At 45.1% G+C, this 16,118-nt stretch overlaps 1 protein-coding gene across 1 annotated transcript; it reads left to right on the forward strand.

Moving 5' to 3' along the window:
• The first annotated feature begins 1,958 nt into the window (after positions 1–1,958).
• On the forward strand, positions 1,959–13,815 carry Sumo2 (small ubiquitin like modifier 2). The gene is made up of 4 exons (XM_052196128.1): positions 1,959–2,128; positions 3,536–3,667; positions 7,779–7,850; positions 13,152–13,815. Exons 1-4 carry the CDS (start codon positions 2,108–2,110, stop codon positions 13,212–13,214), a joined length of 288 nt encoding a protein of 95 aa, XP_052052088.1. The 5' UTR covers positions 1,959–2,107; the 3' UTR covers positions 13,215–13,815.
• The last annotated feature ends 2,303 nt before the right edge of the window (positions 13,816–16,118 follow it).

The raw sequence follows: 16,118 nt of genomic DNA on the forward strand, positions 1-16,118 counted from the left end.
TATCGGGAATGCACACAGATCTGCTTATCTTGCCTCCCTAGTGTAGGGATTAAAAATGACTTGTGCCCCTAGGCCCCGCACAAAAGAAGGGATTTTTTTCTTTTTTTTGATTGTTTTTTTTTTTTGAGACAGGGTTTCTCTGTATAGCCCTGGCTGTCCTGGAACTCACTCTGTAGACCAGGCTGGCTTCGAACCAGAGATCTGTCTGCCTCTGCCTCTGCCTCTCAGAGTGTTGGGATTACAGGTGTGTGCCACCACCGCCTGGCTGGAATTTTTTTTGTTTTGTTTTGTTTTTCGAGACAAGGTTTCTCTGTATAGCCCTGGCTGTCCTGGAACTCACTCTGTAGACCAGGCTGGCCTCCAACTCAGAAATCCGCCTGCCTCTGCCTCCCAAGTGCTGGGATTAAAGGCATGCCACCACGCCCGGCTTGGAATTTTTTTTTTAATTTTTATATTTTTGTTTTTTGTTTTGTTTGTAGACTGGCAAGAAGGATTTTTTTCCCCTGAGAGAGGGTTTCTCTGTGTGTGCGCGCCACCCCCCTCCCCTCCTTTCCCCTTCCCCCCCCTCCCCGCTCGATTTTTTTTTTTAAAGTTAGAAAATATGAGCCAGGCAGTGGTGGCACACGCCTTTAATCCCAGCACTTGGGAGGCAGAGGCAGACGGATTTCTGAGTTTGAGGCCAGCCTGGTCTACAGAGTGAGTTCCAGGTCAGCCAGGTCTACAAAGAGAGATCCTGTTTGGAAAAACCACGAAAAAAATGTAGAAAGTAGTTAATATCGGAAGGGACTCATATATTCCTGTAGAGAAAATACAATAATTTTTAAAAGTCTGTACTACAACTCCAAGAAACAATTAAAATAAAGTTCAATAAAAAAAAAGTATGGTGTGCTACTGGCCTAAGGTGACAAAAATAACCTGTTTTCTGCAAAGTGAAAGGGATTTTATAGGGGTGAGAAACAGAACACATTACTGGATTCAGTAAAGGTGACCTTGTGGAGAGTTCTAGTGGAGCTATGTGGACAGCAACAGATTGCAGTGGAGTGAGGAGTGAGTGGGAGTTGAGGGGGCGGAGGCAGCTGGCATGGGCATTTTTTCAAGCTGTTTGGCCGAGAAGGAGCATTATGGTGGCAATGTAATAGTGATGAGATATTTCCCCCTCTGTGGTGACACAGAAGTAAAAGAAAATAGACAGGTACAGGAAATTTAAAAAAACAAAACAAAAACAAGTGAGAGGCACAGGATGGGATGCACAGCACAGAGGGCAGGATTTCCTTCCAATGGGAGGATCCTACTCCTGGATAAAGGGATGAAATGATCAATTGGCCTGTGAGCTTTATGTTGGGTCGGGTCCCCTGATGGACTGGATTCTCTTGAAGTTGAGAGGCCGCAGCGAGGAATTCTTTGAGTGGATATAAGAACATTTTTCCCCAGCTAGAGTAGGGTTACCAACAGGTTGGAAAACATTTGAGGCTACCGGGTGGGAAGCTGGTTGATGGGGAATGAGGAAGGGACTGGGAAGTTTGATGTGCAGGGGGCTTGCATTTGTCCTACTGAACAGGAGTTTTTCTCAGAACCTGATTCTGCTTTCTGATGTAGGTGCCCCATTCCACGTGGAGCCCGGTTTTTTTTTTTCTCGACCTAGGCTCACCTCACGTCTAAGGCCCCAAGCCTTCCTGTCCTCGCCGAGGACCAGCTGGAAGCCATTTTGATTATGCTCCACCGCAGAAGGAGGACAATACAGCCCCGCCCAGAGCCAGGCGCGCCCCCGCGGCGGGACTGGTGCGCGTGTCCGCGCCTCTTCCCGCCGACCTGGCGGGCGCCTGGCCCAGGCGGCGGAGGCGCGGGCCGTGTGGGGGGGGGGGGGAGGAGGGGTGGTTATGTAAGCGTTGCGCGCTCCCGCGAAGCGGCAGCCAATGAGAAGCCCCGGCTGCTCGTGCTCGCGCACGCAGGGCGGGGGGAGGGAGCGCACGACGTGCGCGCGCCCTCCGCCTCGTCCACCGCTGCCGCCTCCTTCTTCTGCCGCTCCTGGTGCTGCTTGTGTGCTCCTTCAGTGCGGACCTGGTGCCTCTTTTGTGAAGCGGCAGCTGAGGAGACTCCGGCGCTCGCTATGGCCGACGAGAAACCCAAGGTGAGCTCGGGGCGGCCGTCTGCGCCTCGCCGTGCGGACCAGTGGGTGGCGCGGCCCGGGGTCCGGCCGAAGCCCGCCGCGGGCTTCCCTGCCTGCCCGGGGCCCCCCACGGGGCCAGCCGCGGCTCAGGCCCGGCGCTCCGCGCCATTTTCCTCGCTCGCTCTCTTCCTCCCGCCCGCGCCGGAGGAGGCCCGCCGCCCTCCCCCGCCCCCAGGCCCTCGGAGCGCGCGCGGCGCGAGGCGGGCGGCGCATCGCGGGAGCCCGCGGCTCCGGCGGCCCCGCGGTGGCTCCTCCGCGGCGCCCGGCGCGTGTAAGGAGAGCGTTGGGCGCGCGAGGCCCGGGGCGGTGGCGGCGGCGGCGGAGGGAGTCGGGCGGCCCGGGGTTTCCCTCTCGGGGCGGGGGCCGCGCCGGATCAATGGTGTATGCTAGGGTAACCCCGAACGGGGGATTCCGGAGTAGGTCCCGCTCGCGGCCCAAGCGGCCCGCGGGGGAGGGGCTGTGCCGCTCTGCCGTGCGCCCAGAAACCCGCACCCTGGCGGGAACCATGTGGCTTGTTGTGGTTGGAGGCTTAGGTGCGAGCAGAGACATGGCTCAACTTGAGAACGCGCCATCGGAGGCACGGGGTACACTTGGCTGCAGACGAGGGGACGAGCATCAGTCTCCGGGGCACCCTCTGGCTGGCCCAGACTCTATTTCGAGGGGGACACAGGATGGAAGAATCCTCGGACATAAACATTTGATTTTGCTGAACTGCGGTTTGGGTCGCAATGTACGGGAAGACTTGCACGAAGACTGTATTCGAGCCATGACAGCAAAGGAGAGGGCGAAAATCAGCTTACAACTGAAAAACGAAGCAGTTAATATAGTCGAACGGCAATCTGCCGATGCAAAAAGGGAGAATCGGGATATCCTTCAGTTGAGAATGTTCGTTTTTTGTTTTTTTAAAAGATACGTTCATTTGATATCCTTGAGCAGAGTTTGCTAACTTTTATCAAGAAGGTAGCAGTGAATTTTGAAATACAAGGTATGGTTTTCCCACCCCCACTCTAGTAGTTGTATTTATAATGCTTTGAAAAGAGAAAGGACACCGGTGTTTATGGGAAGCAACACATTTTGGCGATGATAGGAAATAATGCCATTTTAGAAAAATTTAGCCTCAAAAGCATCACAGTTTATGGAGCGAGCTTGTAAGTGTATTGTTGCTTGGCTGGTATCAGAGTTTTTGTAATAGCCTTGTAACGCTTTCTGCGGGGTTGCTGATCTTTGAGGTCAGCGGCTGGGAACAGCTGTATGCTGTTTGAGAGTGGGAGAGAAACCTGTTGATTCTAAAGCTTTGGGCCTGCTGCTGCTTTAAAGGTGTTTGTGTTTCACATTTTCCAAATTACACTCTTATTTTTCTTTCAACAGGAAGGAGTCAAGACTGAGAACAACGATCATATTAATTTGAAGGTGGCGGGACAGGATGGTTCTGTGGTGCAGTTTAAGATTAAGAGGCATACACCACTTAGTAAACTAATGAAAGCCTATTGTGAACGGCAGGTGAGGAATTGATAAATGTACTTCCACTTAATAATCCACTTACAGAACTGAATCAGGAATAGAAAATATACTGTCATAGTATTGCATGACTATTTCAATGCGCATGTGATTACATTGTAAAGTTTGCTGGTAGGTTTAGTATTATGATTCTTGTGCTAGATCTTAACTCCTTATTAGATCCATAAGACTCCAAGTTCCCAAGGAGATATATCTGCACTTTAATGAGAAAAAGTGGATTCGTTTTTGGTGGGGTTTTTTTGTTGTTGTTTGTTTGTTGTTGTTTTTCCCTTTTATTTAGACAATGCATTGTCAAAATATTTGGGTGTGGTAGTACACACCTTTATTCCCAGCACTGGAGGCAGTCTGCACAGCACACACAAATAAACCCTGTCTCAAAAGAGAGAGAGAATTTTAGCCAATTTCGATTTGGATATTGCAGTTTTTCTGAAGCATGTCATTTCTAGCTCCCCTCCCCCAACACTCTTTTTTATATTATTTTTTATTTTTTGCAATAATTGTAGAATTCATAGTATGCTATATGCCAAGCCAGATTTGTGTATCCTGAGGAAGTTACCTACACAACCCTGGAGGTTAGGAAATTTTAATCATTTTTGAGTAAAGCATGAATACTTTATTATTAGGAAAACTCATACTCGTAGAAAAATTCGCTTTGTGATTTGGGTGTTGAGTTTTTGTCATTGCTTTCCTGGCTGCTTAGAACTTGCAGTCTAGACTCAGGCAGTCCTCCAACCTTTCCCTCCTCACTGGGATAGCAAGCCAGGCCAGGCTCATTCTCTTGATTTGGACAAATCGGGAAAGTCAGTGCAAGATTTATAGCTTCCCTTGCAATACTAATTTAATAAAGCTTTAAAGATGACAGCTCTGCTTCCCACACTAGTTCACTAGTTGGGGTAATAGCAGAGGTAGGATTTTTCTTGGTGTTTTTTTTTTTTTGTTGTTGTTGTTTGTTTGTTTTTTTGGATTTTAGCTTTTGGATTTGATATTTTTGAGACAGGGTTTCTCTGTGTAGCCCTGGCTGTCCTGTAGACCAGGCTGGCCTTGAACTCAGAAATCTGCCTGCCTCTGCCTCCCAAGTGCTGGGATTACAGGCCTGCACCACCACCGCCTGGCTTCATTTTGATTTTCGAGATGTCCTTATTTGTGGTTAGATTGACCTTGAAGTCTTGTACTGTAGTGTTAGGATTCTGTTTTCTGCCCCCCCCCTTTAAAATGTAATAAAAAACTGCTTCCAGATTGTTTGTTTTAAATTCCTGTGTTAGCATTCATTTATTCATGTCTGGCCTGAAACTCACATAGAACTGCTTGTCTCTGCCTCCCAAGTGCTGGGACCAAAGATGTGTGTGGCCACATTGTACATTTTATGCTCTGACTTCTGGTGAAACAGTCTCCCTAAAGAATTATCAACAGAGACCTTTGGGAAAGGGCTCTTCTGAGGTGGCTCTGCAAGCCTGATGGTATTCAGTCCTGAACCAACAGTGGGAGAGCCAATGGCTTAAGAGCTGAAGTGCTCCTCGGAACCACCTCCACTCCTGTGGCGCATGTGCCCCCTAACATGTAACAGGAGGAGAATCTCACATGTTCGGCAAGCAGTCTACAGATCTGTTTCCCAGCACTAGCATGCCTCCACACAGTAGACCTTAGGAATGAACCTGGGGCATGTGCATGTTGCAGTGATAGAGCATTTGCCGACCATGAGGAGGCCCAGGGCTCTGTTCCTGGTAAAAGGTGGTGACGAAGGGGTTTATATGTCCCATCTTCCACTGAACATTCATCACCCACAGGTTTCTGGAGAAAATCTCAATTTTCTAAAATACTTATATTTTCATTTGTTGAGGGAGGGTAGGTTGCATAGCCCTGTCTGGCCTCCACTGTATATAACATTGAATTGCTGAAAGCTTGTGTCTAGGATTATAGACATATCACAGTTTTTGTGGTGCTACAGATCAAATCTAAGACAGGTTTCCTACAAAGTGAACTATGTCTGCAGCACAAGTTCGATCGTTTAAATGGTTATGTTTTAAAATATAAAAACGTTAAATATTAGGTATTAGAAAAGTAATGCAAGTTGGGTTAACACAACCCATATTGCTTTAACACAACCCACATTTCAACATTCAGCAGGCTGAGGCAGGAGAATTACAGAAAATCATGGCTAGTCCAGGCTGTATGGCAGTAAGGCTTTGTCTGATAAAAAGAGAAGCAGAAGAAACTGCGTATGCCGGCTTACTCTAACCCCAGCACTTGAAGGACAAGGTGGTAGAATTGTCTTAAGTCATCCTATGCCAAGTGGTTGTGGCACACCTAATCTCAGTACTCGGGAGGCAGAAGAGTTCAAGGCTAGTCTGCTCTGTAGTTCTAGGATATCCAGGGCTGCACAGAGAAACCTTGTCTCAAGGAACCAGAAAAAAGGTGTCAGGGTGGGGTTGGGGTGAGAATCTTAATCTTAGTATACCTGGATTTTTATGTTTGGTAGTACTGGGCATTGAACCTAAGGCTTCAATTAAGAGGAAGTTACACGTGTCCTATAACTTTTTTTTTCTTAAGAGTTAGGGGTAGCGAATAGGTGTGTTTTCAAACATCTTTAGCCCCAGCACTTGTGAGGCAGAGGCAGGTCATTTTCTGTGACAAGGCCAGGCTGGTCTATAGAACAAGTCCAAGACAGCCAGGGCTATGCAGAGACAGCCAGAAGAGGGATGTAGTATAAAGGGAGCCTGAGAGCTGCCTAAGACCCTGCCTCTAACACCGGACGTAGGTTCTAAAACGCCAGCCTAAAGTGGTGGTGCTGGGGATAAATCTTTTGGGGGGGGGTTGATTTTTCAAGACAGGGTTTCTGTAGACCAGGCTGGCCTCGAACTCAGAAATCCACCTGCCTCTGCCTCCCAAGTGCTGGGATTACAAGCGTGGGCCACCACTGCCTGGCTGGAGAGAAATCTTAACAATATTTGCCCAGCAGGCACAAAGTCTCAGCTTTAGTCCTTACCACCCAAAATCCAGGGTACCCAAATAAGTTGTAGGCCAGGTTAGTCTTCATAGTAAGTTCCAGGCCAACCAAGACTCTACGACAGTTAAATTGTCTTGGTTTTTTATTTGATTTCTAATGCTTGTCATCGAAGGGGCTTGTGTGTTCGCATTCACTAACAGTGAGCTGAGCTTCTTCTGTCTGACTTTGCATCCCATCAGACCCCAGGCTTGCCCATTCTAGGTCCTTTTTAGTGTGGCCCCAGCTAGACTAAGGGCCTAGAACTCTATCTGTAGACCAGACTAGGAGATGATCCTGCTTCTGTGTCCCCAGTGCTGGGACTGTAGGCCACCACATCCCTAGCTTGGAGTCAGTTCATTCCATCCACGCTTACATGGGTCCCGGGTATTGAACGTGTTGCCAGCTTACATGCCTCATGAGCCATACTGCCTATCCAGACTTTAATTCTTACCGCTAGAAATCTTTCTGGAATCCCCATTCTGTACTGTTGAAGCCAAAACATTTTAATCCTTGGTATTGTTAGATCTAAGGAGATACTTCCTGTCTGTGTTGATAATAGTCAGAAGCCGTAGGGTACATTGACCACTTAGCTTATGACTTGAAAGGTGCTGTAAAGTGAATGAGTGCCCACATTTTGAAAATTTAGTTTAAAAAATTAAATGCTTTAATTTCCTTGTTTTGTTTTGTTTGGTGTGTTTATGTTTGTTTTATTTTCAGATGGATCTAGTGTATCCTATGCCAGTCTCATTTGACCCTTCCCAGTGCTAGTGCTATTGCAGGCATGTGTGTACTGTCTTGGCTTTGAAATAGGGCCAATAAGAAACAATGTTTTCACTGGGTGGTGGAGCACGCCTGTAATCCCAGCACTCTGGGAGGCAGAGGCATGAGGATTTCTGAGTTCAAGGCCAGCCTGGTCTACAGAGTGAGCTCCAGGACAGCCAGGGCCCTACAGAGAAACCCTGTCTCGGAAAAAAAACAAAACAAGAAGCAGTGTTTTCCTGCATAGAAAATGTTAGCATATTGGTGAAGTTTTGTGGCTACAAAGAGAGATTTTAGTGATTATATGCTCTTTTAGTGATTATATGCTATTTGCTTTTAATCTCTTGTCAGGGTTTGTCAATGAGGCAGATCAGATTCCGGTTTGATGGGCAACCAATCAACGAAACAGACACACCTGCACAGGTAAAAACCTCTACTTCTAGTAAAGTTGTGCATGTGTGCGTGCGTGCGTGTTTGTGCAGAGGCTAGTGAAGGCATCAGGTGTCCTGCTCTATTGCTGTAAGCTTGAACCTGGAGGTTGGCTCCATTTGACCATCACTGAACTTCCAGTTTCTGTCTTGGGAACCCAAACTCTGGTCCTTCTATTTGCTAAGCAAGTACTGTTATCCACTGGTCTATCCAGCCTTGGTTTTGTCTTTTTTTGTTATTCCATACAGGATTTTTCTGTATAACTTCGGGTGCCCTCGAATTCTGTAGATAGGCTGGTCTAGAGCTAACAGATATTCCTGCCTCTACATCTGCCCAAGTGCTAGAATTATTTTTAAAGCATCTTTCTTTATGAATTTAATTGTTGGAATATTGAATTATAGCCTCTTCTTTCTTCTAATTATTGTACCAAATGATGGGTTTTATGTGTTGAATATTTTGCCTACATGAACATGTGTGTACCATGTATGTGCTTAGTGTCTAAGGAAGTCAGAAAAAGGGGCATTGGTTCCCAGAATAGTTATGGATTTGTGTACTACCATGTTGGTCCTGGGAATTGAACCTTGGTCCTCTGCAGGAGGAGCTTAATCCTCTGAGCAGTCTCTGCAGCCTGTCATTGGCATTTTCATACGAATTTGTTTTGTTCATTGTTCCTGCTTTGTCTGTTTTTCCTTTTGTTTATGCAAAGTCAGGTTTGATTGTTTTTCAGTCAGGGTCTCTGTGTCCCAAGCTGACCTGGAACTTGTATAGCTTAGGACAACTTGGGACTGCTGATTGTCCTGCTTCTCTTTTCTGAACGCAGAGACAACAGGCCTACAGATTCATTCTCTGTGTGTTTGGTGTTGGGGATTGAACCCAAGGCTTTTCTAACATGTTAAGCAAGAACTATCACAGTGTCTGTGCTTATCTGCAGAACATGAAAAGGCTTGTAGTTAATCAGCTACTACTGTGTAATAGCCATTCAGTTAGTTGATTCCATTTTTCTTATTAAAATGAATTGTTGGCTAGGCAAAAGTGGTACTCACCTTTAAACACAGCAGAGACAGTCTCGGATTTCTGTGAGTTTGAGGCCAGCCTGGTCTACAGATCCGTGTCTCAAAAAACGAAAGATAAAACAACAAAAGAATTTTCTCTTGATAAGTTGTTTTGTTTTTGTTTTTGTTCTTTGCTGCTATATACTTTTTTTTGTCAAAGAATTGCAGTTTATTAGATTTTAAACAGGTTAATGGTAGATAGGTGTTGGGAGAAGGGGTGGAAATGAGACACATCCAGGTGGGTGTGACTTCTCTGGACGGCTCCCTAAAGTGTCCTTACAACATAGTCGTATTTGTAAGTCTTTGGTAACTGATAGTATTTCTCTTGTTACTGGTGAAGTTAGCCAGTTTAAACCAGATTGGATTATATTAGAGAGAGGTTTATTGGGAAGCTGCTGTCTGATGGGCGAGTTCACTGGCCCCGAGGATCAAGGCTGGGGAAGTCCATGGGAAGGGGGGTGGGAGGGAAAGAGAACAGTGCTGCGCAGAGAGAAGGGCAGGGGCTGATATAACACTTACCCAGCTTAGGACTACACTGTGTGTATGGGGGATGTAGTAGGCCAGAAGAAGGCCTCAGACACCCTGGGCTGGAGTTGATGGTAGTGAACTGCCTGACAATGACTGCTGAGAAATGAACTTGGGTACTCTGTAAGAGCTTAACCACTAAGCCACCTCTCCAGCTCAGTTTTCACCTATTCTTGGCTCAATCTGTCCACTCTGTTACTCTTGTTAGCTGGGTTTGACTATGTATATGTAGGTGACTCTTTACAAACATGAACTATTAAAGGGTAATGCTCTAATCTCCCCAATTTTTGATAGCATTGTGGGTCCCCTGCCCCCTCTATAATTGTATGGTTGTCTATCTAAAGCATTGGATCCTTTTCCTCTAAAGCTTCCCTTTAAAACTGGAGGCAAAAGGAACTTTGGTTCACTGAAAAAAAAATTTTTTTTTATCTTAAAATAGGTTGTCTTTATGTAGCCTTGGCTGACCTGGAACTAGCTGCCTCTTCTCAGGAATGTTTGAACTAAAGGCGCACATCCCCACTGCCCAACCTTTGATCCTTTGGGATTTTCACTTGGGCTAATTTCTTCCTTTGTTTTTTGGGTTCTATAGTGATTGTGCCTTGACCTTCTGAAAGTGACAGAGCACACTCTCAGGCTTCACCCTCCTTTGTTTTTTTAAGATTAATTTATTATATTTAAGTACACTGTAGCTTTCTTCAGACACTCCAGAAGAGGGAGTCAGCTTGTTACGGATGGTTGTGAGCCACCATGTGGTTGTTGAGATTTGAACTTGGGTGCTCTGTAAGAGCTTAACCACTAAGCCACCTCTCCAGCTCAGTTTTCATCTATTCTTTGGAAGAACAGTCAGTGCTCTTACCCACTGAGCCATCTCACCAGCCCTGTAGCTCTATTTATTTGTAATCTAATGCTCTCCTGTCTGCAATGGACACCAAACTCACATAGGCAAAAGTCATGCACTTGAAAGAAGTATTTTTTATAAAACAGGGTGAGGTGGGCAGAAAGATGGTTCAGCAGTTAAGTGCATTTTTTGATCTTCAAGAGAACCTGGGTTCAATTCTCGGCATCCACATGACAGCTCACAACTCTCTGTAACTCTAGTTCCAGGGGATCAAACACCACACATGCAGCATTAAATAAAAACAAATACACCAATGCACATAAAATATAAATGAAATCGTTGATAAAAATGGAGTGTTAGAATGAGAGAGATGACTCGGTGGTTTAAGAATACTAGCTGCTCTTTCAGAGGTCCTTAGTTCCATCCCAGCGATCACAGGGTGGCTCACAACCATCCTGTGATGGGATCTGATGCCCTCTTCTGGCATGTATCATCTATGCACACAGAACACTCATATAAATACGTTTTTTAAACAGGTATGTGAATCACAGCAGTTAAGGGCCATGGCTGTTGTTTAAGAGGACCCAGGTTCCTTCCTTTCTCAGCACCCAATGGTGGCTCATATACATCTGTACTTGAATAATGACGTATACACATACCTGCTGACAGAACATTGATTCTGAGCTGGGCATGGGAGTATACACCTGTCCTAGCACTTTGGGAATGGAGACAAAGTTTTATTTATTTTTTAAATGAAAATAGTGGAGAGAGCTAAATATGTTAGAAACACAGTTGTTAAGGTGTGATTTTACAGGTAGATATCAAGACTTGCCATATCATGTTGTAGTCAAGGGTTATTATAAGATTTTAGAAAACTTGTTTTACATTTTTGTGTGTATTTCCAGAGTTGAGAGCTTTTGCAGGGCAGTAATGGCTCACACCTTTAATCTCAACACTTCTGAGGCAAAGGCAGGTAAACCTCTGAGTTCAAGAACACCCTGAGCTACACAGAAACCCTGTCTCAAAAAAAAAAAAAACATACAAACAAAAAGCAAGAAAACTTGTAGCCCTGTATGGTGGGTTCATGCCTTAATCAGACAGAGGAGCTCAGTGAGTTCAAAGCCAGCCTGGTCTACTGAGCATTTGTGTTCCCAGAATGACTTTGGGGCCTGTTTTTATCACCAGGGATGCAATTCAGGTTCTCAGACTTGAGATCAAGCACCTGTACTCACTCAGCCATCTTACCAGCCCACCATTTTCTTTGAGATAGAGTCTACTTGTATAGCTTAGCTTGCCTTCATCATATCACACAAAGCCAGCCTTCTGCCTCAGCCTCCTGAGTACTCAGATTACAGGTACACAATGTGGTTGCATTGGTAAATAAATGCTTCAGATGTGGGAAGGCGGGATCTTAGCAGCAATTTCTTTTTTAAATTAAAAAAAATTCAGCCAAGTATTGTGGAGATGATAAGAGTCTTATAGACTGAATATAGTGGCCTGAGTAAGTTCCCTTTTTATAGGATGCCAGAGGGTGTGATTTTTATCTTTTACAAGTTTTAGGATGTAACATGTCCCATGTTTCCTCTCCCAAACAACCCCTCTAGAAGACCCTAGACCAGCTCATGTAGCCCTTACTGGTACAGCAAACATGTCTTGTTGAGGATCGTCTTAAATTCTTTATCTTCCTGTTTGTACCTCCCAAAAACTGGGATTATCAACCTTCATTAGACTTTTGTTTTTTCCTGTGTGTGGCAGGGAGGGGAGGAGGCAGGTCAGGATAATTGCAGGCTTCAATTCTCTTTTTACACAGTGTTCTGGGAAGTCAAACTTATTGTCAGGATAAGGAAGTTGGACTTGCAGGGCACTACCCACTGAGCTGCCTGGCTTGCCATAAGAGAGCCGGTTCACTTTCTATAGTGTTGCTTTACGTGTTAATTAAGACCTTACTTACTGTGTGGATACAGAGACTGGTGGATCCATGTGAGTGTTAGACCAGCCTGGTCTATAAAGTGAGTTCTAAGACAAATACAGATGCAATAATACAATTTATTACCGTGTAGTTTGGGATTTTGCTTTTTGAGATGGTCTCACTGTGTTCCTGGCTAGCCTGGAGTGTTGATCAGGCTAGTCTCAACCACAGAGCCACTATGCCTGGCTACTGCATAATTTTAAAATTTTGATTTTGGGGGCTGGAGAGATGGCTCAGCGATTAAGAGTGCTGACTGCTCTTCCGAAGGTCCTGAGTTCAAATCCCAGCAACTACATGGTGGCTCATAACCATCCGTAATGAGATCTGATACCATCTTCTAGAGTGTCTGAAGACAGCTACAGTGTACTTAGATATAATGATAAATAAATCTTTTAAAAAAAATTTTTGATTTTGGTCTGATACATTGTTCTGAGGATATTTAACAAATATTTCCTAAGAATATCGTGCATATGCATTGTTTTAAAAGTTAATATTTGTGTTTAATGTATTAATCTTTAAAAAAACTTTTTTTGAAGATTGAGTATCACATATGTTATAGTCTAGGCTGGTGTCACTCTAGAGTGTCAGTCCCCTGTAGTGCTGATAGTGTGTGTGTGTGGGGGGGGAGGGTGATGATAATGGTTGGGCTAATCAAAACTTTGGTTTTAAATGAAGTCCTTGGCAGACGCGTAAGCATCTGAGACTAGCCTGTGGCACTGTATTCATTTCCCTTTCTTGAGCTCCAGAATGCTGGGTCTCAAGACAGGTGTGTTTCCCTGTGCTTGGTTTACATGAAACTGACCTCTATAACAGTGAGGCCTGGTGTGCTGTGGGACGTGTGCTTAAATTTAATATGAAAACTAGATATTTAAATTTTTTCCTCACTGATTTTGTTTTCTTTTCTATGCTAGTTGGAAATGGAGGATGAAGATACGATTGATGTGTTCCAGCAGCAGACTGGAGGCGTCTACTAAAAAGGGAGCCTGCTACTTTACTCCAGAATTTTGTTATAGACCAAGAATACATTCTCAATTAGAAAGCCGCAATTTGGTCCCGCCACATCCTGACTACTACAGTATAGTTTTCTCTCTTCTCTCACTTCCCTGTCCCCATGTCTTTATTGTACATAAAGTAACTGGTGTATGTGCACAACCATATTGCTCTCTTTTTCTTTTCCTTTTTTAAACTAAATGCCAATGTTCTGTTCTGGTGGACATCAGATGGAGATGGTCTGGGGAAAGTCCTGGGTCTGTGAAAATACCCCCTTCTCCTAGTGGCATGCTCATCCAACTCTTATCTTTATATTCCAGTAAGTTATTTTGCTCTCATTGTTTTAACAAAAGAACCCAACACCACCAAATCCTTGCATACCTTGTTCGATTGGAGAATTTTAATGTTTTTCATTTATCATTGTAAAACCAAGGACAATTTTATAACTTTTTTGTACGTAGCTGTTACATGTAGGGCAATCTGTCTTTAAGTAGGGATAAATTACTCTTGAACAAAATGATCCTAGATAGTTTTCCCTTCAAGTCAAGCGTCTTGTTGTTTAAATAAACTTCTTGTTTAAAATGAGCTGTTCTCTTTATTCTGAATATTAAATAGAAATGTTGTTTTAAGGCCAGGTGTGTTGGCTCACACCTTTAATCCTAGCACTGGGGAGGTAGAGGCAGGTGGTTCTCTCCGAATTTGAGGCCAGCCTGGTCTTATAAGCCAGTTACACAATAGCCACAGACAGACAGCTACATGAAGAGACCCTGTCTCAAAAAAAAAAAAAAAAACAAAAAAACTAAAGCAAAGTCAGAAGAAGTGTAACATGTCTCTAGTCCCAGCACTTGAAGCAGAGGCAGGCATAACTCTGAAGCCCTCTGGCCTGCATGACATGTTTCCGATGGGGCAATGCAGTGAGCTCTTACCCATAAAAAAAGGGCAAGGTTGGCTCCGGAGTTGAGCATAGCTTTTGTTCCCAGCCCCCATTTGGGGCTCACAATTGATTCTGGGTGCCCAATTAGACTGACACCCTTCTCTGGACTGAGCAAGCAGTGTGCATAAAGATCTGTGCACAAAACAAACACATTAAGTAAAGCCAGGGTCTTGGGAGTAGAGAATTAAGTAGTCCTGCAGCTCACTATGTAGAGCAGGTTGGCTCCTGGGATGGAACTCAGCCTTTGGCAGGCAAGTGGCATTGCCTGCTGAGCTATCACACTGGTTCATTATTTTCATGAAGAAGTGTGGCCAGGCCTAACTGAATGCACCTGTAGTGCTAGCACTCAGAAAGCAGGTGGATCTGATCTACATAGGATGCAAATTACTGGACTGCCAGGGTTATACCATCAGACCCTGTGGGGGCAGGGAGGGCGTGGGAGGGCGTGGAGGTGGCCTCGACCTTGGCTCATGTTTGTAAGGTTTGAGTTCACTCAGAATCAGCCTGGGTTTCATAGTGATAATCTTTTAAGTTTGAGGTGGGAATCTGTAGTGCTTAGAACAGGAGGGCCTGCCTAGCTTCGAGCCTCTGTTGACTAAACAATGGGAATTTAGATCCAAGAATTCAAAGTTTTTAGAATCCTGGATGGTGCTGTACAGGGCAGCCAGAGATACAGTAAAATCCTGTCTTCAGAGTCTCCTGTATTCCAGGCTGCTCTGTGGTTTACTGTGCAGCCGACGGTGGCCACAGGTGAGCTTTTTGTTGTCTTCCTAGGGAGCTTCATGGATTAAACTACAGTAGACCCAGTGTCACTGGTCTAAGGCAGACTGGGTATTGAATGCCAGTCTAACGGCTGATCTACATTCCTAGCCCTTTCTACCTTATGTTCATTTGGTTTTTTCCCTTGGGAGGGAGAAGGTTCAGGCAGTGTCCACTGTGTAGAGCAGCTGTCCTTGAACCGACTGCCTGATGTGTACAAACCTTCTGAGGAGATAGGGAACCCACAATAGACCAAAGTATGGAAGCCACCGAAGTCCAACTTGGTGTTTCTAGTTTAGTTTTATGGGCCTGAGTTACAGGAATATGGGTGAGAGGTTACTTACAGGAGCAGAAATGACAGTTGCATCACCAAAGCCCATCCCAGCGCTCAGGCCCGGCATAGTGGAGTAGCACACAGCACAGCCTGCCGGCAGGTTCACAATCTCCCTTTCAGATGCTTCAGTTGATATACACCTCTTAGAAGGCAACTGGGCCTTCTACGTTTTGCTGCTTTTTGCAGGTAGCTAGTCTTTTGGAAGTAGTGAATCTAGTCAGTTACTGGGGTTTCCTGAAGCTATTTTGAGATGCTTACCTTCTAATTTAAAGAGCTTCCCAGCTGGAGAAATTGAATCTCAGAAGAAACTGCCCAGTGCTCTTAACGTCTGAGCCATCTCTCCAGCCCGATTTTTTTTTTAAAGATTTATTTATTATTATATGTAAGTACATTGAAGCTGTCTTCAGATGAACCAGAAGAGAGCATCAGATCTCATTAAGGATGGTTGTGAGCCACCAGGTGGCTACTGGGATTTGAACTCAGGCTCTTTGGAAGAGCAATCAGTGCTTTAACCGCTGAGCCATCTCTCCAGGCCCCCAATAGATTTCTTGATTGTTGTGCTACCAACAAGAACAAGAATACCCTCTGGCGAGATAGGCCCCAAGAGAGCTAAAGGGAATGCCAGTCAAGTTTGGTTCTTTCAGCTTGAAAGGTTGAAATGAGGGTGGCTCCAGTGACGTGCTCCTTAAGTTTTCCCGCTCACGTTCAGAGATGGCTCTGCAGTAAGAGGGCTTGCTGAATAACCATGAAAACAGAGTCTGGATCCCAGCATCCACAAACCAAGCTGAACGTTCCACACATGCCTGTAACCCCAGCAGTGTGTGTCCCGTTCCAGGGTGGGCTGGAGGCTAGAGGCTGGAG

The sequence above is a fragment of the Apodemus sylvaticus genome, chromosome 10, assembly GCF_947179515.1.
Source record: "Apodemus sylvaticus chromosome 10, mApoSyl1.1, whole genome shotgun sequence".
Lineage (NCBI taxonomy): Eukaryota > Metazoa > Chordata > Mammalia > Rodentia > Muridae > Apodemus > Apodemus sylvaticus.